This window comes from Equus asinus, chromosome 4 (assembly GCF_041296235.1).
Source record: "Equus asinus isolate D_3611 breed Donkey chromosome 4, EquAss-T2T_v2, whole genome shotgun sequence".
Lineage (NCBI taxonomy): Eukaryota > Metazoa > Chordata > Mammalia > Perissodactyla > Equidae > Equus > Equus asinus.
In genome coordinates this window covers 24,889,140-24,912,449 of record NC_091793.1, presented here as the reverse complement: position 1 = coordinate 24,912,449, position 23,310 = coordinate 24,889,140, and the positions used below count along the sequence as shown (strand labels likewise).

Below are 23,310 nucleotides of genomic sequence, written 5' to 3'. Positions count from 1 at the left end.
TATTAAAAAAAAAAAACGAGAGCAGCAGTTCTTAAACTTTGCGGTCTTAGAATTCCTTTCACTCTTAAAAATTATTAAAGATCCCAAAGAATTTCTGTTTATGTAGGTTATAAGTTTTGATATTTGCCTATTAGAACCTAAACTGAGTAATTTTTTAAATGTATTCATTTTAAAATACCAATAATAAAGCATTATGTTAACATAAAAATTTTACAAAAATTAACTATATTTTATAAAACAAACACAAAATTTAATGAGAACAGTGTTACTGTCTCACATTTTTACAACTATCTTTCAAATCCAAGGTAATGGAAGATGGCTCCATTCTCACATCTGCTTCTGCATTCAATCTGTTGTGATGTTATTTTGGTTGAAGTATATGAAGAAAATCTGGCCTGTCATACATATGTCTTTGGGAAAGGTAGGATTTTTAATAGTCTTTTCACATATCTATGGATATTCTTCCTTAATACTATACCAAAACTTGAAAAGTGACTTCTTAAAAGTTAGTTGCAATGTGGCATCTGAAACCATATCAGTGAATTTTTCATACTCTGTTATATACTCTGGTATATGAAAATCCATTGGTCTGTCTTGCATTTTGAATGAATTTTCACCTATCATGATTATGTAATATTATACATTGTTCATCTATAAAATATTCATTAAGTTATAAAGCTCTTCTAAATGTTGACATATTTTATTATATACTATCAAAAAAAAATCACATTCACTAACATCACTGACAATCTCTTCAAAAAAGTCTTTAAGTATTGGGGCTGTCAAGGCCATTGTCCAGGACACTCATTTTCCAAAATTCTAATCTTTGCTTGAAAGCTCAAATTGTATCACTGATAACAAATATTGTCATTATTTTCCTTGACAGACTCACTTTGTTCATTTTTAATAAAATAATTCATTTTTATTAAAATGAATAACCATATTCTGTCAGTTTATTTTTCAAGTAAAAATGGTGTTCCATGAGAAAAAGTGGCTAGTTCAGCTGGCAACTCAAACCACCACAAAGGTGGTTTTCCTTGAGATAACTGCCATGCTCAGTATGCAGAAGTGCCTTATTCACACAGAATATTAAAAAGATGTGTAATCAGGGTGGAGATTGAATAACAGTAATAATTTTTACTGTTTCATCCAGGACATTCTCAAGTGAAACTACTCATTTTTTTCCCCTTCTCTAACTGCAAGTGTGTGGTGGTGAAGAGTATAATGACTACTAGTACAGTTTGGTGCCACTGTCTTGATTCATGCTAGGGTACATCACTGCTTATGCAACATCAGTGCAAATCTCAACACAGTGGAAAAAGCAAACAACATCTTAATGTTATTATGAAAATAGTTTGGACCTTGAAGACCCCCTAAAAGGGTCTTGGATTCGTTGAGAAGTCCATGGATCATACTTTAAGAATCACTGTACTAGACGACAAAAGAATTTTTTATAATAAAGAATTTAGTAAGAGTAAGAATTACTTCATGAAACTTGTTTCAGTCTCATACATACAGATAAATACCTAACTATACACTAGGTTGTCACATATAATGGATATGGTCAAAAAAGCTTGCAAAACTACTCCTCTAGCCCACACTAATTAAGTCCTTGAAACTACGGCAACATTTTTTGAGCACTTGAGTTTACTGTGCCACAGACTGATTTCTAAATGTATTATGTATATCCCTAGGCCTCCTATGTCCAAAGAGATCATAAGCTCACAAACTACATCTTACGCGTCTTTGTATATTCGCCCAAAGATACTAGATATATCACAGGTTCTCAAAAAAATTCTAATTGATTTCCTCATTAGTATATAATGGGCCTAAGAAGCAATTTGTCTGGGGCATAGTAAGCCCATAAATACTTCCTAGTTTTGACATGCCACAAATAATTCCATGCATAGTGAGGTATGAGAGGAAAGTACAGTTGTTGGTATCACACTGACCTGAGATATGTCCCTGACGCTTACTAACTCCATGATCATGGGATGTTACTTCATCTCTGAGCCTCAAATTCTTCTCCTTCTAAATGAGAACACCACTTACGTGCTGTTACAAGGAATAAGCGAGGTAATACATGCAAAGTGACTTGTACAGTACCTGTTCCTTAATGAGATGGCACTGCCAAAGAACAACAGTGATAATAAGAAACAATGCCTCATTTGTACATAACACTTCACTACGTACAACACAGGCAGGTCTGACAATTATAGGATCATGGATTTGAAGGAACCACATAGATCATCTAATTCTAATCCAGCTCCTTCACCTGCACTCTCCTCACGTCGCCCCAGGCTCACACACATGCATGCACACAGACCTCACAGATGAGAAAACAAAAGCAGCACAAGGCTGTAAATGTCTTTCTTCGCAGTTATGGAGCCTGTAAGTGGCAGAACTTGGTGTCAAACACATCCTCTTTTTCATAACAACGCTACTAAATAGGTAACATTATTCCTTTATCAATCAGATAAGAAGTCAGGTTCAGACCTACTGAGGTCAAGTGACATGTCCAAGGGCTCACAGGCAGGAAACAACAAAAAGGGGCATGGAACCTAATCTTCTAACTGCAGGTTTTGGGCTCCGACTATAACTTAGAAAGCTATCCAAGAATATGAACTTCACTCTGTGTAATCATTGATAGTTATCTGCATTTGGATCTGAATGGAATAATGGACATGATTATGCGAATACTTATTATGACTAAATATGCCAGTTGATAACCACCAACAAATTAGTTTGTGTTGCGAGATTTAATTGAAACTGACGTTTCACTGAACTGAAGACTTCACATGCTTTGGCATTTTAAAAAAAAAGATACTTCTTAATTAGCCTCAGACCATAAAGGAAATACATCCCAAAAGGATAATTCTGCAACACTCAAAAAATCCCTCTGAGATAGGCTAACAGTTGACTGTCAGTGTCTTAATTTAATACCTTTGCCAAAAAGGTCAATATAGACAAAATAAATTTTAACTGGTGTACATTAGCCATATCAATTTAGCTTTTGTAACAGTCTCATCACTCTCGTTGCTATTCAACATGATGTCAAACCAGCTCTGTTGCTTATTAACAGAGTGACAGGCAAGTTACTCAACCCTTCTGATCTGTAAAATATACGTGATTATGCCTAAACCTTGCAGGGATGTTAAGATTAGACATACTGTATACAAAGCACCTAAGAGTATACCCTATAGAGGAAAGCTATCATTAAAATAACTTTTATTATATGCTCTGAGTTCACAATCCTACCTTATCCCTCGGTCCCCTAAGATCTGTATGGCTGAGTGAAAATGGGCCTTTCTATTTCCTACTCCTGCTGCTGCTTCCAATGGCCACCTCCGGGCTTCACTTGCCAATCCTCCGACCTAAACTCTCTGCCATCTACTTCTGGTGTCTCCAGAGCAAGTCCCTGAACTTCTTACTGTATTAGTGTCCCAGTCAGAAAAAAGATAGTGCTCATTATTTATCAATTCAGTGATCTTCTGATAATTGCCATGTTAATTCTTGCTTGAAACTGGTCTAAAAAAGACTTCAAATGAAACCATCTGCATTTATGGTTCTTTTTTTTTAACACCAATTTTTTTAAACATGTGGTCAACTAATAAGAATTCATGAAAGAGCTGCATGGATCAGATGTCATCATACCTCGATTCCTGCACCAGCTCAGGTATGCCACTCCTACAGCTCTTCTCCCAGTCCTCTCGGATAACAGTCTCCACTGAGTCAAAGGTACTTAGTAGCAAAAGGCAGCAAAGAAAACTATATGTAGAGTTTTCTGTAGCACTAACATTAGATGCTCAAGACAGCTGGGAGAAGGGCAAGAGCCAAGGTCCCTACACAGTCGGGATAGTGTTGGGTCTCAACCGGCAGCCTTTTCTGAGGGAACAGAACCACTCTACAGATCATCACTGAAAGGCTGAACGGGAGGGGAGGGAAGGCACTGACATATGCAGACACTGCAACGTACTAGATACTTCATACACATTATTTCAGGGTCTAGGTATTATTTCCATTATCAGGTAAGGAGACTGAGACTCAGAGAGGTTAAATGACTGGGCCAAAGCCAAAGCGCTAGCACATGGTAAAGCCAGGGCCACAATTATACCTCTGCTCTTTCCATTACATGGTTCACAAATACACAGTCCAGGAAAGCATTGTCCCCAGGTCAAACAACAGGGGAGGTTAAGTCCATGCTCATCTACACACTGGCTCCACCAGACCGCTTCTCTTCCACCAGTGGGAATGTCCGAGACAGAACTCATCTTTAACCTGCAGTTATCGCCCAGTTACTCCCATTGGTAGAAGACAAGCAGCGTTTCTTAAATTTTAACATGCAAACAGTCACTGTAGGGTATCTTGTTAAAAATGCAGGTTTTGATTCAGTGGGTTTGGGGTGGCGCCTGAGATTCTGCATTTCTAACAAGCTCCCAGGAGATGATGAAGCTTCTAGTGCTTGGGCCATACTCAAAATAGATTATATTCAGGGGTTCCCAAACGTGGCTGATCATCAGAATCATCTGGGAATCATTTAAAAACTAGAGAATTCTGGATCCCTCCCGCCTGGACATTCAGTGGTATCTGGAACTCACAATACTGTAATTCAAAGAAATGTATAATTATTAATGACAATAACCAAAGCAAGCATTGACTGAGAACAGAGCAAATGTCTAAGTGCTTTACATATTAGCTTACTTACCCCTCAGCACCACCCTATAGGCTGGTGCGTCCAGCACGGTCATTCCCATTTTATACGTGAGGAAATCCACGCACCGGAGACTGTTAGTCGTCCAAGGTCAGTCAAGTGGTAGCAGAAGAAGGGTTCACACTGAGCCACTCTGATGAGCCTGCGCTCTCAGACGCACCACAATGCTGCTGCCCACATTACCCAATGGTCATGTCACAGATTTTAACAGACACACTTGAACAGATGAATCCAAATGGGTCACCTCTGAAGATGTCGCCCTGGGAAGGCTATGCTCTTATTCCTCAGATGCTGCAACCATTCAACACATTGCCACTGCTACACTAAATAATCTAAGAGCTCTTGCTCTGAAAATGAAAATGCCTTCATTTAAAGGTATTTACCTTTAACTGGGAGGAAAGCTCATCACTGGAACACAGATTTGATTTTTTGACAAGCCCAAATCAGGAAAAGCCAAGTCAAAGAAACTCAGTGTAATCAAGCAAGTTATTTGTTTTTAATAAAAAAATTCGGTGTCAGGTACTAAAAACGTTTTCCTCATCACTCATCTCTGAGGCTTATTCCAAATGCGAGTCCCTTATGTTGTGTACAATGGCTCTATCACCAGAGCCAAAGTGACTGTTTTAGAGGGCAGTACTCATTTGGATGCACAGATTCTGTTATATTTGTTAAAAAAAAAAAATGAGCCTCTCAGTCATTCCAAAAGAAACCCATTTGCCCTTCACTATCAATACGAACACGCACGCATATGTTCGGAACGAGTGTCTTACAGCATGCAGTTTTCCTTTCTACTGCAAAAGCAACTGCTTCTTCTTTCAGATTTTTTAAATAAAAAGTTATGTCTTATTTATACACACTCATTCTCTGAAAAATAAATATGATAATCAGGCATTAATGAAGCATTTAACTGCATGCAGCACCATAAAAGGCATCATACAAAGGCAACTGTCTATCCAAAATACGTGCAAATACCCTCACATACAAGTGGTAAGGGCACACACAAATACTACAGGGAATATGACTATAAAAAGATAGTATATTTCTACATCTAGATGAGCTCCTTTGTTAAATGAAAACAGAGGAAAAATTTTTCAACAAAGAAAATATTCTGCAAATTCAGAATGATTTACAGATTTTTAAAAAGCAGGCATTAATGCAGATCAGCACAGTTCCACACAACCAACCTCTCTGCTTGAACTGGACTCCCCACACCTTACTGAAACCACAATTCCCCTGCACAAACTCCCACTCCACCACCCCCCACGCACACCCAACTCCCCACCAACCTCACAGGGGTTCCTGGGCTGGTCCATGGAATCTGATGACATCACTCTCTCTTCCTTCCTGGAATTCTAAACCCTGCTGCTCTCCCCTTGCACACAGCTACCATCTCCATGGCAACCTCACCTCCTCCTGCTTCCCTATTGGCTTCATGGAGCAGGATACACAAAAAGGTTTTCCGTTCTCCCCCAACGACCCGCCCCCAAAAAATGATGCTTTCAACAGGAACCTGAGCTAAATTTAGCGACTTGGGATTCAGAGTCCTATGACTAAGAAACACGGAGAAATGTCCTCCTTCCTACATTCCACCCTCCTCTCAACCCCACCCCACAGAAGCTGCTTCACCTCCTTCTCTCTACCCCCCAACGAAAAAGCAAGTGGCAATATCTGCTGAGCATTAAAACAAGCTGGACTGGCACACATACAAGGCTGAAACACGGAAAATTCTCACCCCCACCTCTCCTCCCAAGAAGAGAGGGAAAAAAGAGAACAGAAATAAAAGAAAGCACCGGTAAAAAGCCAGCTGGGACATTTCACGTGCTGAGCATCCGTCTTCTGCTGCCTCCTTCCAAAGCAAGCAAAGGATGGGGACCCCGTGCCGAAAGGCGCAACAGTCTCTGAGCTCTCAGAACACCCGATTCTCTTGGTATTATTTCCTCCACCAGAGGAAGAAAAGCAGGAGGAAAAGGGGAGGGAAGTGAGGTAGAAAGACTGCATACTTCAGTGACCAAACACACTAAGCCTGAAACCACAAATCTTGGCTCCAATTTTCCATCCCAGGGACTGACCTGCTATGTAAATTGGAGCAAGTTCTCACATCCCTCATCTAAAAAGCTGCTCCCACAAAGGGATGTTATAAGAATTACTGACAAAATTAATGTAAAGTACTTTAAGTCCCTGGGCCAAAGGAACTGAATAAATAGAGAGTAAGCTGACATCATTAGTGCTGAAAGTCCTGTGGATATTAACAGAAATTAACAATCCACAGAGGAAGAACATGAACTTCCAAAAAATTATCCTTTCATAATCATAGATATACCACAAAATATGCATAATTTCTTGAACCATAGACAGTTCCCCAAAAGGGATCTACTTCTAGTAAAATCCAGCTATACTAACCTCACACACCACCGAATTTTTGACTAGTACTCAATTTTGGAGCTGGGCCTACTTTTCCCTTGCCTAGTCCTAAATGTAATTTTGAAACTGCTAAATTGCTACTCACTATCCCTAAATGATGCCTGAATATGGACCAGGGCTTCATCGTCCAGCTCAGCTGTCCACTTCCCATTCTAGGGAAGTAATTTTTTCTCAGAGCCATATTTGATGGCTGAATACTAAATCAAGCCAGTGGCTAAGTCCTATAGGACTCTAAAGGACAAAGCATCAACTGTAACCAAGTAGGAAAGGCTCCAAGCAGGTCAGAGCCTTGTAGTATGAGAGGGAGTGCATTAAAATAAGACACACCCAGGAAAATTGTATTTTCAGTTTGCAGCTCCAGGGCACCAACTCTCCAGGGAAAAAAACAGACATAAAAGGAAAATTATTTAGTATAACAAGAAGTAGTCATTTGCCCCAAACAGAATTTAAACAATTTGGAACATTTAGCAAAGTCAAAATGCCCCACTAGTTAATACAAAGGCATCCAGAATAAGCTTCACAACTGCTGTGGAAAACAGCAAAAGATGCAGTATTTGCCAATAAACAACTGAAACTCACATTCCAGGGGAAGGAGAGGGAGGAGGGCCACGGCCAGATAAGCCCACCTCTGAGATTTGTGCTTCCTTATCTCCCCCTTGTGGACTCCTAACAAGCCAATCCTTGTGTGAAACCTGTCCAGTGTACCCCACGGGTCAGATGGTCCCACAGGCTAACTTTGATGGGCACTCTTCTAACAGAGCTCCTTCATACTCTTAGAAACAAACAGAAGGTCAGTCACCACATTCGACAAGGAAAAGACTGAAGCACGGTTTCCAAGACTGCCCATCAAATCAATTACTGAGCTTGACTTACATTCGTCATCATTATGAAATCCATCAAAAATGGCCTGGACTAAGTGGACTGCTGCAAATAAAGCTCTATTCATCTACTCCTTTCATTCAAACATGCATTAAGTGCACTTAACACGTGCCAGGGATTTTACACGGGTTGTCATTCATTCTCAAAAAGAAAACCAAAAAACTCCAAGGTGTACACATTCTTACCTCACTTTGCAGCAGAGAGAAAAGAGCTCCAGAGATGTCAATGTGACCAAAGTTATATAACTCATTATTTCACTTTTCAAAAAGCCAAGATTCGAACCCAGACCTGTTTGGACTCCAAAGCCTGTGCTTTTTCTACTTGGCTTCCCATTTACAGACAGTTGGGGGTGTAAACAAACATTCAGAAATCATTTTGTATCTGTGTTTTCTTATGTCATCAACAAAGTATAGGCTGCTTGACATCAAGGTCAAAGTCATACTTTTATGTATGACTAACAGTATTAAACTCTAAGCAGGCACTCAATACTTATTAATTTATTAATCTAATCCTATTATTCTAAACTTCTGGACAAATGGCAATGATTCCATTCAGATCTTTTTAAATTAAAATTGGCTTGAGAAATTACATGCTGAAGTGAAATGACAAAACTTCAGATAACAGATTCTGGGATTTAATTTTACAATATTTGAGATGAACAAAATTATCACTGTCATAATGCCTACACCAGCCTAATCATCACGTCCTAATGCCTACACAGTCTCATCTGCTGGTTTTAATCTATAAACTCTAACGCAGTCAGGATCTATACATTAGATTTAAGATTTCTAAATTCTGCATATAGAACCAGAGCATTTCAAAGTATTTCTCCAGGGATTCCACTAAAATTAAATCAGCTGATTAGAGGACCATACTAAAGAGGCCAAGGTCACACGTCTGATACCCACATGAACCAGTTAGCACTTTCTCCCACTGCCACAATATGCACCCTGTTGTAAATACACACCCCTGGTTTTACCAAGAAATTAATGCAAAGTATCACTTCTTCTGGAAAAAAAAAAACTAAACACGTATCTACTGAAGTCAAATATTGTAATAGGCTTTTATTATTTAGAAAATAGCTATTGTCTTTCAGAAAATATGCCCAATTGTTCATCCTGTCTTTCGATATTTATTGAACACCTACCACCACATGCCAGTTGATAATCTCAAAAGGCTAGCAGTGAAGGACAAATAAACACAGTGCAATATGTGATACAGCAGAGGTGTATATAGGTACAGTGAGAGTACACAAAAGGGAAGGGCTAACTCTAGAAGGTGTCATGGAGAATGAGCCCCAGAAGTTCACACAGGTAAAGGAGGCAGGTGAGGGACTTCCAGGGCCAGAGAACGAAGACTTACGAAGACATGGCCGCAGGACACACGGCAAACCTCAGAGAACTTTCAACTATTTTACTAAGGCCGGGCTGACACTTGAGAGATATGACTAACTGAGAGAAAGGGAGGCAACCATATGGAAAATAGTATGGAGGTTCCCCCAAAAATTAAAAATAGAAATACCATATGACCCAGCAATTCCGCTTCTGGGTATTTTAACCAAAGGAAATAAGAACACTAATTCAAAAAGATATCTGCACCCACATGTTCACTGTGGAATCTAAAACCAACTCACAGATACAGAGAACAGACTGGTAGGGGGTGGGGGGTGGGTGAAATGGTGAAGGGGGTCAAAAGGTACAAACCTCCAGCTATAAAATAAATAAGACAAGTGGATGTAACGTACAGCACAGTGACTACAGTCAATAATACTGTATCGTACATCTGCAAGTGGCCAAGAGAGTAGATCTTAAAAGTTCTCACAAGAAAAGAAAATTTGTAACTACGTGTGGTAATGGATTTTAACTAGACATATTGTGGTGATCATCTCACTATAAATATACATATAAAATATCAAATCATTATGTTGTACATGTGAAACTAATATAATGTTATATGTCAATTGTATCCCAATTTTTAAAAGAAGAATAAAGGTCAAGAGGTGCACTCTTCTGAAAATGAAGTCTTCAGTGGCTGAGAACCCTTAAGGAAGAGGTTCTTCTATGTGTATAGCAAAATCCAAATTTGCTGCCCTGTGAGACAGTTTCTTTATTCTTCTCAGAGAACTGATTTAAAAAATGATCAGTGGGGGCCGGCCCCGTGGCCAAGTGGTTAAGTTCACGCGCTCTGCTTCGGCAACCCAGGGTTTTGCCAGTTCAGATCCCAGGCCGGGACATGGCACCACTCATCAGGCCATGCTGAGGTGGGATCCCACACGCCACAACTAGAAGGACCCACAACTAAAATATACACAACTATGTACCGGGGGATTGGGGGAGAAAAAGTAAAAAAAAAAAAAATTGGCAACAGTTGTTGGCTCAGGTGCCAATCTTTAAAAAAGAAAGTAATCAGTGGAGATTATTCATCAATTTTCCTTTCTCATGTCTGTTTGAAACTCTTAGTGTGTTGAATATTTGACATGCAAACTAGGATTAATAAAAGAAGCATCTTCATGCGCTCAAAACACCCCTAACACATACACACATAAAAGTATGTGTATGCCCACATCCTACCAACTTTGACAGGCAAAGGATTAGTACACGTATGAGGGGAAAAGCTATCAGCTATAGCAATCACTGGACAAAAGCAGAATCCAACTTTTAAGCAAACTTTTATTGAAGTGACTATATACACAGAAATGAGCAAAAATTCTAAGTAGACAACTCAATGAATTTCCACAAAATGAACCCATTCATGTGACCAGCATCTAGGTAAAAAAACAGAACACTACCAGCACTCTAGAAGCCCATCTTACACATCTGCAGTCACTCCTCCCAGCTGGCAGCAATGACTTTGGCACCACAGATTCATTCTGCCTGTTTCTGAACCACATATAAATGGAATAATACATTATGTACTCTTTCGTGCTGGCTTCTTTCACTCCACATTATATTTGTGAAACTGATCCATTTAAGTATAGCAATAGTTCCTTCACTGCCATTACTGTAAAGTATTCCATTTTATAAATATATCATGATTTATTGAAAAACAGTTCAGTAATGTTGAAAGGCATTTGTTATTTCCAGCTTTGGGCTATTGTTAAAAAGCTGCTATGTGCGTCTTGTACATGTCTTTCAGTGCACATATGTGCACATCTCTGTTGGATATATTCCGAAGCAGAACTGCTGGTTTGAAGATACACTTATGTTCAGCTTTGACAGACACTGCCAACTGCCAGTTTTCCAAAGTTGTACCAGTTTACATTCCCACTAGCAGTGCATGAGGGTTCCTGACGCTGCAGTCCCTCGCTAACACTTGGGAAAGTCTGTCTTTCTCATTGAGTCATTCTGGAGTTAGGGCAGCAGTGCCTCTGTGCTCACACGCTTTACCCTAATGACAAATGATGCTGACCACTTTGGGGGCATCTGGATATCATCTTTTGTGAAGTACCTATTCAAATCTTGCCTGTTTTACTATGTTGTTCAAAGATTGATTCATAGGACTTCTTTTATAAGAGTTATTTATATTCTGAATACCAGCCAGATACTTACATTGCATCCTTCTCTGTGGTTTGTCTTTTTACCTTCTTAATGGTGTATTTTACTGAACAGATATTCCTAATTTCAATATAGTCAACCTATCATTTTTCCTTCATAGTTACTATTTATGTCTGGTTCAAGTAAAGAACATCATGAAAATATCCTCATATGTTTTATTCTAGAAACTTTAATAAAGTACCATTTAAAACATATATTTTTAAAATTCCCAGGTACATTGTGTATGTGTATATAAAATAAACAAGTGAAGTTTTCTTCCACCAAATAGATCAAGCAACTCAAATAATCTGTGAAATAAGCAAGATCAACTAAATTAAATTCATTAAGTACTTCTCATGTGCCCAGGACTGTGTGAGGTGATGCAAGAGATAAAAGTGGTATGTAAAAGGTGACTCCTGACCTAAGTGAATATTAACCTTAGCTGACAGCACGACACTCAAATATCAGTTGTGAGGATATTGACATCAGAGCTCAAAACTAATAAATAATCCTCCACCATCCTCAGCTCTCCAAGCCAATTTCTACTGCAATAAGGAACCACGGGACAAGGCATTACTTTATTCCTGCTACTATTTCTTCAATACTCTCATCTAAAAACCACATCATTTACCAATTTTCAAAAGAGGACACCAAAGATCTTAATAAGGTAACAGCTACAAATTCAGTATTTTATAGCTCAACTACCTAAAAGAAATAGCTGAATCCCAAAACTATGCAATTTCCCCAGAAGAAAAAAATCTCATTCTAGCTAAAGAAGAGTGAGGCGGAGAAGGGAAAAATTATGTATGTACACACATCCACTCTCACACACCCACACAACTCTACATTTTTTTCCTAAATGTTTTCCACTTTTCTTGCCCATAATTACTTATTCTTTTCTTCCTGATCTTGGGGAGAAAGATTATCTAGAAAAAAGAAGAAAAAGAGAACACCCAAGCTTAAGAAAGAGTCCCCAGTCAGTTCAGGATCAAATATACATGTGGCCCCTCTCTAAAAGACAGATCTAGGGAAGGTCGGCTCTGGGGCAGGAAGTTGAAGGGTTAAAGGAAAGAACAGTCGCTAAACCAATTTAGATGAGCAGGGAGTTTTTAAACCAAACAGAGCCATCGAATTTTCTTTCTTCTCCTATTTTGTAACAAGCCTTTTGATTTTTGCGTGTAACAAAACAGAATTGTGCTACCCTTCTAAACATGTAGAACACGAGGGAAAAGAACAAGTCTGCTAATTTTAGAGGTCAAGGTGGACAAGATGCTTCGTGGCCTGGGCTTCTAGGCCTTAAGCACATTTCTGAAAACCACAAGAATCCATCAGCAGAGCTTAAGGGATGACCTCAAGCTAAGAGAGTTTACTAACTTGTTTACAAGAAGAAAAGAAGCCTATGGATTAAAACTCTTTTTATCTGGAAAATTTTCAAAGTTAGTCCTCTGACCCAAAATAATAGGCAAAGGCTTGACCAGCTAAGAATTAGGCTCTTCAACAGGAACCATAATTTCCCATGGTATGCATTCATTCAACAAAGTTGTCACAGTCTAAGCACTAAGTATACAATGTGAAAAACAGACACAGTCCCTGCCCTCATGAAGTTTAGTCAAATTGGGAAGACCCTATACCAAGTAAATAAGCAAATATTTAACTACAAGTCACAATAAATGTTAAGAAAATTGGGGTAAATGCTTCTTAAAAGAAGGCCTTATTAAAGAAGGCTTCCTTGGGAAGACATCATCTAAGCTAACGGGAAAAGAATGAAAGAAGTCTTCCTAGGGATCCCAACCAAAGACGTCTGCTTGACTCACCCCTATCAATCCCAACTCATTTCTTCCACTGTCGACTACTGTCTCCACCCCTAATCCACCCCACACCCTGGACGCTGTCCCTGCTGGAGCAAACCAGCAAGAGGTCGCGGCATGGCCTGCTTGAGCTGGGAACTGCAAGTGGGCGCCTCTCGAGCACAGCACTTACACCAAAGACAGCACAGAGCTGTGGGGTCTCAAGAGCCACCCCCCCCCCCCCAGTCTCCTTCCACACTGACTTAGAAGACAAGGAAAGGTGTCCGTCTGCCTCTCACCCAGCCTTCCTGCCATTTCAAAAGCAGCTTTTGTACAACTGCATGTGAATCTACAATTGTCCTAATAAAAATTTCAATTAAAAAAAAAAGCAGCTTTTGGAGCCTCAAAGTCTCTTTATAAACAGTAACTAAATGATTCACCTCCTTCTTCTCTCCACTATCAGCTTTTCATGTATCAGAGGGATGAAGTTAGCACGCCTAAAAAGGGAAGACGATGACAAAAATAAGTTAAAAATGATCTTAAAAAAAATTTTAATCACTACATTCCCCTCAGAAAAGAATTTCTTTCCAAGAAGAGTTTAGGATTTATATATAACTGAGAGTGTGGGAGAACATATATCAGCTTTGGATCCAGAAGATAATGGGCTGAACCTGTCTCTCTGACTTACTAGCTGTGTGACACCGGGCAAGCACAGCTTCCTCACCTGCAAAGGGAAGCAAGGCCGCCTCATAGTAAATGGAACAGGGTAAGTCTGATACTTGGCAAATAATAGCTACTCAAAAACACACACACACACCTTAGCTGTTTTCTCTTCCTCACATCTAAAGCGTGATTTTAAAAAAGAAAGATGAGAAAAAAGATCCTACTGGCAAATTGAAAACGTTATTACAAGCAGCTGATGGTTAAAAATATCAGGTAGTTCTCCATTAGCTCCAATGCCATATTGCTAAAATTCACTCATAAGAAGGGTGACCATATGACCTATCTTAAGAAATTCCAATTTCAAACACTCTGACCCATTATTCCCACGAACATCAAAATATCTCATAAATTCAAATATTCCCATTTCCACACTATAGCGCCCAGACAACCTCACCAGCTAGAAACAGCACACAAATTTTTCATCAGACAATATAACCCACATTTGGCTCAAAAAAAAAAAAGAAAAATGTGATCATTATACTTAGACAAGGACAAAAGGATACTAAAAGTATGGACAGGTCAGGAAAACAAACCAATTTGTTGCTGAGAACTTTATGCCTACATAGTATTTTTACATATTCTACCCTAATAATTCATATTTATGCAACAAGATGAATACAATAGCCAAATGGATCAAAATGAAATTGCAAAGACCCAGATGAACTCCTGGGAACACAGTTTCTGCAATCATCAGATCCAGAAAACTGAGATGCAAGCACCAAGCATACCCTCAGCCTAACAGGAATCTGAACCAAAATGGAAAATCAACTTTATACATAAAATATATCCCTGGTGGAGTGTGGAAGGCCCATAAGAATGATTCATAGTCCCTGCAGCTGAGCATCACCACAAAACCCTCTTTCAACCCGTGCAGAGAGCCTAAGACATACTGCAGGAGTTGAGAAGCTGGCCAAAGTCAAGCCTACATCCGATCGCAGAAGACAGCACTCTCGGAAACGATGCTACGTGGCACCCGAGTGCAAAACCCCTTTCTCTCTCTATCGGGTTAAAGTCACTGTCAAACTCGCCCTTTGGCACACAGCCAGAAAGGGCCAGAGAGTCTCAGTTTATAATGTTAACAAACCACCCCCATGTAACATTCTGAACCCTTTGGAAAGGGTGCTGAGATTAAAAAAATAAAAAAATAAAGAGTGGCTTGGTGTTCCAAGTCTGCTTCACATTCCCATGTTCCCAGTACCCACTTCCAGCAAGTATCTCCCAGGTCCGGAAAAAAGCCTTTCAGCATCTGCCTTTAATTTAGCCATTCCTCCCCCCTCCCTCCCCCATCCTCCTCTCTGATTGCACTCCACACGGAATAGGGAGATATATGTATGTCTCATCCATATGCACACATTCAGATTTTTTAATATTTCCTGAAAACAAATGGAGAAGAGATTAGAGACGAAAGGAGACTGGAACGGAGAGGTAAACCAGGCAGGAGAAAAGGACAGGTCACAGAATGAGGCACACAGAGAACCCGAGATGGCTGCGCTTGAGCTCCAGCAGTCAGGGCTGTTTCTGATTAGGTGAGCACAATTGCAGAGCTGCACAGGAAGTGCTCAGGGGGCCCTCTTGGTCTGCCCCATCCCAAGCACACTGAAAACCTTTGTACTATAGCAGGCCCATCTGGAATCAGTTAAGACCAGGCTCCTAGCAGGCCTTTCCTTTAATAAAAAATTAAAAAAAAAAAAAACACTCTCTAAAACCACTAGGCTGAGCTTTCCCGCCTGCAACTTTCTCATCCCTTCCCCCAAATCACCCTTCAGAGCACATGTCTCCATCTCCCGTTCTGGGGTCACTAGAAACAAAAGAGTTGTCTAAGAAAATAAAGCATCTAGAGAGCCAGCATCCTCCCTTGGCCGAGGAAGCCCCAGAAAATTACAGCATTCATGCAACTAAAATCCCTTTTTACACAACTTTGGGATTTTTTAAGCGTTATTTTTAGAAATTCAAAGTGGCCTACTTCTTTTTTTAAGCATTTAAATGAAGCATATCCTTTATGAAACTTTTTTCATTTTATTCTGTCTTCTAAATCATGCAAAAAGCAGGGGAAAAAAAACCTTTGGGATAGTTCTCCTAGCATTCAAAAGGGAAAATATTTTCCACTCATATTCCTAAGTTACATTGCCAATATTTGTTTCTGCAGGAAATCGATTTTTACTGTTGCTTTCTATAAAAAAACAAGACTTCTCTAGTAGCGTGGTAAATGCCTAGAGCAAAGACTCAGAAGACCTGGAAAACAGTCTGGATGGCCATTAATTAGCCATGTGGCTAGAAACAAACTACTTGATCTTTCTGGGTCTCTACTTTTTTTCACTGGTATATGTGGGGGTGCGGCACATTCTCTAAGATTATTTCCAGCACCACTACCCTCTCAAATTCCACACACCTAAAAAATAAGAGTACATATGCAACCAGCCCCCAGCTTCACCTAGGAATCATCACTTTAAGGCAATTTTCTTATTGCCGCCAAAGACCATGCAGAAAGGAGTTAAGCGTGTGGTAGGGAGCATGGGCAGAGCCTGTCAGCTAGTACAACTCTTCTATAAGCCACATTCCCTGTCTTCATATTGCTTAGTGACATCGTAACCAACGCAGGGGTAAAACGGTTAAGGACAGGTACCAGGCTAGTCATCTGTGCCCAGCAACCTGATCAGAGAAGGACAGCAGACCTGGAGAATTAAATTCACAAACTACTGAAATATAACTGTCCTTTGCGCTTAGTTTAGAAGCTTCTTATTTATTTAGTTGATCTCAGCAAATATTTACTGAATCTCCCAAGAAGGCTGGATTCTCTGCAGAATACAAAAAAAGTATCATAAACTGCCTTATCCTCAGGAAATCATCATCTACAGGAGAGACACAGAGACCCTCAAACATAATTTTAGTTCCAGACTTGACAACAATGAGGTAAGTATAAAGTGAGAGGTCCCGGGCTGCCGCTCTCTCCACGTGCCTCTTTCTCTTCTCTCTTATCTTCTTCCTTCTGTTAAAGCTTGTTAAGAGGGTTCTAATAAATCTGAAAACGATCAAAATTATTTCACCATGAAATTTAAAGGCTGGCATTATAAACTGCCTAAATTTATCACAGGATGCAACCACTGCTGAATAAGTGCTTTATATCCATGCAGAGAGGGGCAGACCTACATAAACTATCCCCAAACCCGCAGCTGTCACCAGAGCAGGAGCACTGAAAACTGTGGCAACAGTCGTACCTGTGGCAGTCGGGAACCCATTCTTGACGTGAGGCTGGGTTCTGGGGATTAAGAACCAGTCGAGCAAGTAAAACATCTGCGATTAGAACTGTCCTTGTCCACAACCTTGCCCTCCGCCACACCCTGAATGGCAGGAATTACTGCAGACCACACGGTCAGGTTTTTGGCAAGAGGTGCACACCACACAATACCCACCTTCATCTCAGGTCAACATGATCGATGTTTCCCTCATAACTAAAAGTGATCAAACAACAATATAGTTTTCTGAGGGCCTGTTTCGCCAGTTCACATCCGGAAGTAGAGAGAAAAACAATCCTATACAATTGAGACCTCTTTCCTTAATCTCATATCCTAGGTAACCTGAAGGACGAGTAGGCGAAGGATGAGTGGGCTCTTTTTCCTGGGCCACTGCATAGGGTATCCCTTCCTGAGTGAGCTCCCTAAAAACATACGCCCTTCAGTGAGTTAAACTTCCTAGTCCCTAAACTGGCAAGACTTCAAATGCATTCAGAGAGAAGAATCTTATGACATGGGGTTCCAGAAACAGCAGGGTCACATTTCTTCCTGGAACATGGAAAGCCGAACCGGAGGAGGTGCATCTGAGGGACCTGGCCCCCTCCCTAAACATTAATACATTTCAAGTTAGGTACGGAGAACTCGGCAGCTCGGCCGCCTCCCAAACCAGCTCTGAACAAAACTGGACTGGTTAGGATCCTTCGTGGCAAACAGCAGTAGAGGGGCCAATCAAAACTCGGCCCTGCCAAAGGACTGCAGCCTTTGCCTTAAAGGGAAAACCCTTCAAGGTACACGTTCATGTGTGTGCAGCTGTGAGGAGAGCAAAGGAAGGTTTAGATTTTTTGAATTCCTATCTTCAGTTAACTTTATTTCTATAAATTCCTTTTCCTGTATTTGTTCCTCTGTATAACAACACCAGTACTGCCACGGAGTATAATAAAGAGCAGGTTGGGACTCTGTAGAAAGGCAGCCAGAATCCAAACAACCCTCCCTCCTCTTAGGAGAGAGCTGGATTCACCCATACTGCTGTCACTGGAGGGCAACATCTGGAGGCTTCTCCCAGATTCTTCCCCGAGACCCTCACCTTTCCTACCGCCTCTTCCCCTTTCTCTGACCCTGTCTCCGCTGTCACTGAGAACTCAGCGTCAGCTGAAAGGCTGGAGTGAGCTGCCGCTGATGCAAGCATCTCAGGAGTAGGAAGGCAGCAAGGTACAGCGCAGGCTTCTCAAACGATCCACAGAAACTCTTTTCTTTTTAAATTTCCAATCCGTCATGGAATGGTACTTCCATAAAATGCATTACTGGAAAAAGTGAAATTTAAAAACACAGAGACATACAAAATACAAACCCAAACTTGTCATTGTTAGATTCAACACTCATAAAATTACTCTTTCAAACTGCTATAGAAGTTTCTAAGTGCTTACAATCAATTTCTGTACCTATCTTGCAGTGAATCGGCAAAATCAGTGAGTGGACTAACACCAGTCCACAAACGACACTCTGATGAGCCCCAGCACAGTGCAGAGAGCAAGCGCTGACGCCACAGTCCCGGGGTGAATCCCAGTTCAATCACTTACTAGTTATACGACTCTCGACATATCAGTCCATTTCTGAACCTCCATTTCTGCGTTTATAAACTAGGAATGTAATATCACTAAATAGTCTGCAGGGTTATGGAAGGATTAGGAAAATGTAATGGCAAGGAGCCTAGCACAGTGCCCAAATTAGACCAGGAATCCAATAAAATGATAACTATTCTTATCAGGTTGTTCCAGATATTTCTTTTCATCATTCTCTTTTAATCCAAAGGCAATTCCAATTCCTATAAATCTTAACCTCAGGAGTTGGTATTTCCATAGCTAAGTATGACTAGCAAAGCCAGATCTATGATCTCTTATTGTCTTCAGCATCCTCTCCCTTTTGGTGTCAAGAAGAACCAAATCTTTTCTGGTGCCAAAAATGCATTCCCATTTGATTTCTACTGTTTTCTGTTTAACCCAAAATACATTCCAATTTGATTTACAGTCAAACTCTTACCAGTTCCATCACCAATTCTACTGTCATTCCAGTTTTGTTATTGTTTTACTAAATATTGAGTAGATACAAGAATATTTATAAATTATGTAAAGGATATAAAGAATGACAAAAACATGTCACCCCAGCTTAGAATTCTAGTTTTCCCCCTCTCTCATATGCTGCTGAGGCCCTTCTTCACAACTGTTCTTAAAAATCTTAATTGAAGTCCTGGCTCTGCCACTTCATGACCCACACCATCTTCAGGAAGTTGCAGGCCATCTCTAGGCCTCTCTCTTACTTACCAAATGGAGCTCCTTGCTTGATTTCACCCAGTTCAACACTTCCAGTATGCTCCATGTCAAATCCCCCCGGCTCCTCTCATGCTCCTGACCTTTCTATTTTAGACACTTTCAACAGCCATTCTCCTGTCCCTGAATTGGCTATACTGAATTTACCCACCAAAGATTCTAGCCAGCACCCTCACCCGTCTTATTTTTCCCTCAGTCCTTCCGTTTCTCCACTAGTACCCTTCGGTCACTGGGGAGAGGCAATTCCACCTGATTCTCCAAGATCTTCACCTGCCCTCAAGCCTAGAGTCATCCTCCTACAAATATTTCTCTTGGGTATTCAGAGAATAAAGGCTTTATGGAAAGCCCCAAAGAATCCAACCCAGAATTTTTATATACTAAAGAAGCTACATTTATAATTTACAATTGGGATGAAATATGAAACAGAATGGGAGAAAATATTTGCAAACACATATCTGATCAAAGACAAGTAACCAGAATATATAAAGAACTCTCAAAACTCATTAAGAAAACAAACAATCCAATTTTTAAAATGAGCTAAAGATTTAACAGACCCATCATCAAACAGATATGGACGGCAAATACACAAATGAAAAGCTGCTCAACACCATTAGTATTTAGGGAAATACCAATTAAAACCACAAAACGATGGGCCAGTGCAGTGGTACAGCAGTTAAGTTCGCACTTTCCGCTTCTCAGCAGCCTGGGGTTCACCGGTTTGGATCCCAGGTACAGACATGGCACGGCTTGGCACACTATGCTGTGGTAGGTGGCCCACATATAAAGTAGAGGAAGATGGGCACGGATGTTAGCTCAGGGCCAATCTTCCTCAGCAAAAAAAAAAAAAAAAAAAAAAAACCCACAAAAAGATACCAATACATATCTATTGGAATGACTGAGATTTTTTTCTATAACTGACCATACCAGATAGTGGAAAGGATGTGGAGCAACTAGAACTCTCTTAGCCTTTTACTGCTGATAGGAATGCAAAAATGGTAAGCCACTTCAGAAAACGGTTTGGCAATTTCTTATAAAGTTAAACATATACTTAAGATAGGACCCAGCAATCCCACTCCTAGAAATTTTCCCCAGAGAAATGAAGACATACGTCCACACATACACAAATATTTATTGTAGCCTTATTTATAAGTCTAAAGTTAGAAACAACCCAAGTGTCCATCAAGTGGTGAATAGAAAAATAAATTATGGAACATGTATAAATAAATAACTACCAACAATAAAAGGGAACAAATTACTAATACATAAAACAGTATAGATGAATCTCAAAAGAACACAAAGTGAAAGCCAGACTCAAAAAGCTACAGAGTATGTGATTCTAACTTTATGACGTTTTAGAAAAGGCAAAACCACAGTAACAGAAATCTGATCAGTGACTGCCAGCCATTGGGGATAGGAAGAAGGAACCACTAGAAAGAGACCCCACAGAACTTTTTGTAATAATGAAAGTATTCTACATCTTGATTGTGGTAGTCATTACATGACTGCATTACATTTGTCAAAATTCATAGAAATATATACCCTAAAAGGATGAATTTTACTGCATGTTAATTACACCTCAATAAACAAATAAAAATACATAAACTCCCTCAAAATACAATAGCCCCCTTCCTCTTCCATCATAAAGGAGTTAGCCCCACAGGTAAGGATATGGGCGGGGTAGAACTGGCGAATTCTAAGGAGGCAGCGGCCAGCAGGCGCAGAGACCAAGGACACAGAGTGGTTGGGGGAGCTGAGGAACTAGGAGGCAGGTTGGGGGACCGTGGGGAGGGAGGGAGGCCATATGGAAGAAGAGGCCAGAGGGCCCACTGGCTGAGGATTCCGGATCATGAGGTGTAGGGTACACAGGTGGAGGAGACAGCCAGCGTGGGCGGGAAATTGGTTACATTGAGCAAATGCATAAAATGAAATAAGTAAATAATACTGAGGATAAGAGGAGCTAAGTTTCTCCCTACTTGAGAATATCTTACAAAAATGGAAAGAGGTTGACTGGATTTAAGATAAAGTTATCAGTATGAACTCTGATTTTATAATATGAAACACATGGTTTTATAATAGAAAATATATATTCACATACATATAAACATCATATATTTGTACATACATCTACACAAATAGTTGCGTACAGAAATACAGAAATAGTTAGAGGTGCATGTATGGTGTGTGTATATGTGTGTAGATATATACGTACCTACCTTTCTCGTTCTGCCTGCTGAGAGAGCCTAGAGGCAATGACACCCCAGAAGCAATGTGTGTACCTAGCACCCACATTCTGATTTCCAATTACTATCCTCCATTTAAAAGAACCAGGGCTCCTTGGAAATGGCTGATTCCAGGGCTAACGCAGGAAAAGAACAAGATAAACCTGGAAAATCTTCTTGTGAGAGAAAGTCAAGAAACGTCCCATGAATGATGAAGACAGGTCAACATAACAAGGACGCCAGCATAACGCGGATCCCACTGGCCAAACTGGGAACAGCTTGAGGATCAAAATAATTACAAAAATGGATTACAACCCACTGAATAAAACAGGAATCCATGAGTCCGTACTGACAGAAATAAATACATGAATGAAAAGGGGAAATGCCTCCTTACAGTAGAATGGCAACTAACAAATAGAGGCAGACTGACAGAGAATCACCCTTTGGCAACCATCACAGAAGTGCCTGGTTCAGGAAGGAGTTGTCAACGGACGTTAAGGCTGTTAGGGAGAGGTCTGGAGACAAACAGGATAGTGGCATAATCTCAGAATCTCTCCACAAGACAATAATCAATTACAAAAGGAAAAATGGTGAATTTAATGTAGAGAAACCTGGTAAACATGAACTTAACCAGGTGACCAAGGTTAACAACACTGGGGGTGGCACAGGTAGACATCATTTGCCTCCAGGTCTGATGCTCTGAGAAGAGCACAGCAACATCTCTGTGACATTCCTGACAAAAATGATACGACTGTTGGGGCCAGCCCCATGGACGAGTGGTTATGGTTCCGTGCTCTCTGCTTCTGTGGCCCAGGGTTTATGGGTTCAGATGCCAGGTGCAGACCTACTCCACGCATCGGCCATGCTGTGGAGGCATCCCACATACAAAGTAGAGGAGGACTGGCTCAGATGTTAGCTCAGGGCTAATCTTCCTCAAGCAAAAAAAAAAAGGGAGGATTGAGAATGGCTGTTAGCTCAGGGCAAATCTTCCTCACCAAAAAAAAAAAGATATGACTGTTGTCATGAAGAAACAGATGGACCCAGACCTAGACACTTCAAAAATGTCAAGGCCATGAAAGAAAGGCAAAGGCTGAGGAACTGCTCCACAGTGAAGGAGTCTGAAGATACATCCAACTAAATGTAACACATATTCCTAGAGAGGATCTTGGACCAAAATGGAAAAAGAGACATTCCAGAGGCATCTGGCAAAACATTAATGGGGTCTGTGGATGGATGGTAATGTTGTACCAATACTGATTTCCTGAGTGGAGAGCTGTACACTGGTTATATGGGAAAACCCTATTTGGAGGAATACACACTGGAATGTTTAGGGTGATGAGCTATCTTATCTGCAGGAAAGTAATAACGAGAAAGAGTACGTACATGTACACACACAAAGAGCGGACAACAGAGCAAATAAAATATCAGCAACTGGGAGATGTGAATGAAGGGAGTTTTTAGAGGTTTTTTTGTTATGGCGTAT

General features: G+C 40.3%; 1 protein-coding gene across 28 annotated transcripts in view; it reads right to left on the bottom strand.

The window, feature by feature from the left end:
* The window catches only part of RBFOX2 (RNA binding fox-1 homolog 2), a 264,721-nt gene that overhangs the window by 200,911 nt on the left and 40,500 nt on the right, over positions 1-23,310 (bottom strand). The window contains exon 1 of one of the 28 annotated variants that reach the window (XM_070506971.1): positions 6,502-6,626. The exons of 24 other annotated variants lie outside the window; for them this stretch is intronic. Coding sequence is in view for 3 of the 4 variants with exons in the window: in XM_070506963.1 (XP_070363064.1) it covers positions 5,998-6,039 (42 nt within the window). In the remaining variant the exon portion in view is untranslated. Of the gene's footprint in view, positions 1-5,997; positions 6,127-6,501; positions 6,627-23,310 lie in introns of those variants that run through there. 3 more of the 28 variants (XM_070506963.1, XM_014832580.3, XM_070506965.1) reach the window with 3 other exon arrangements.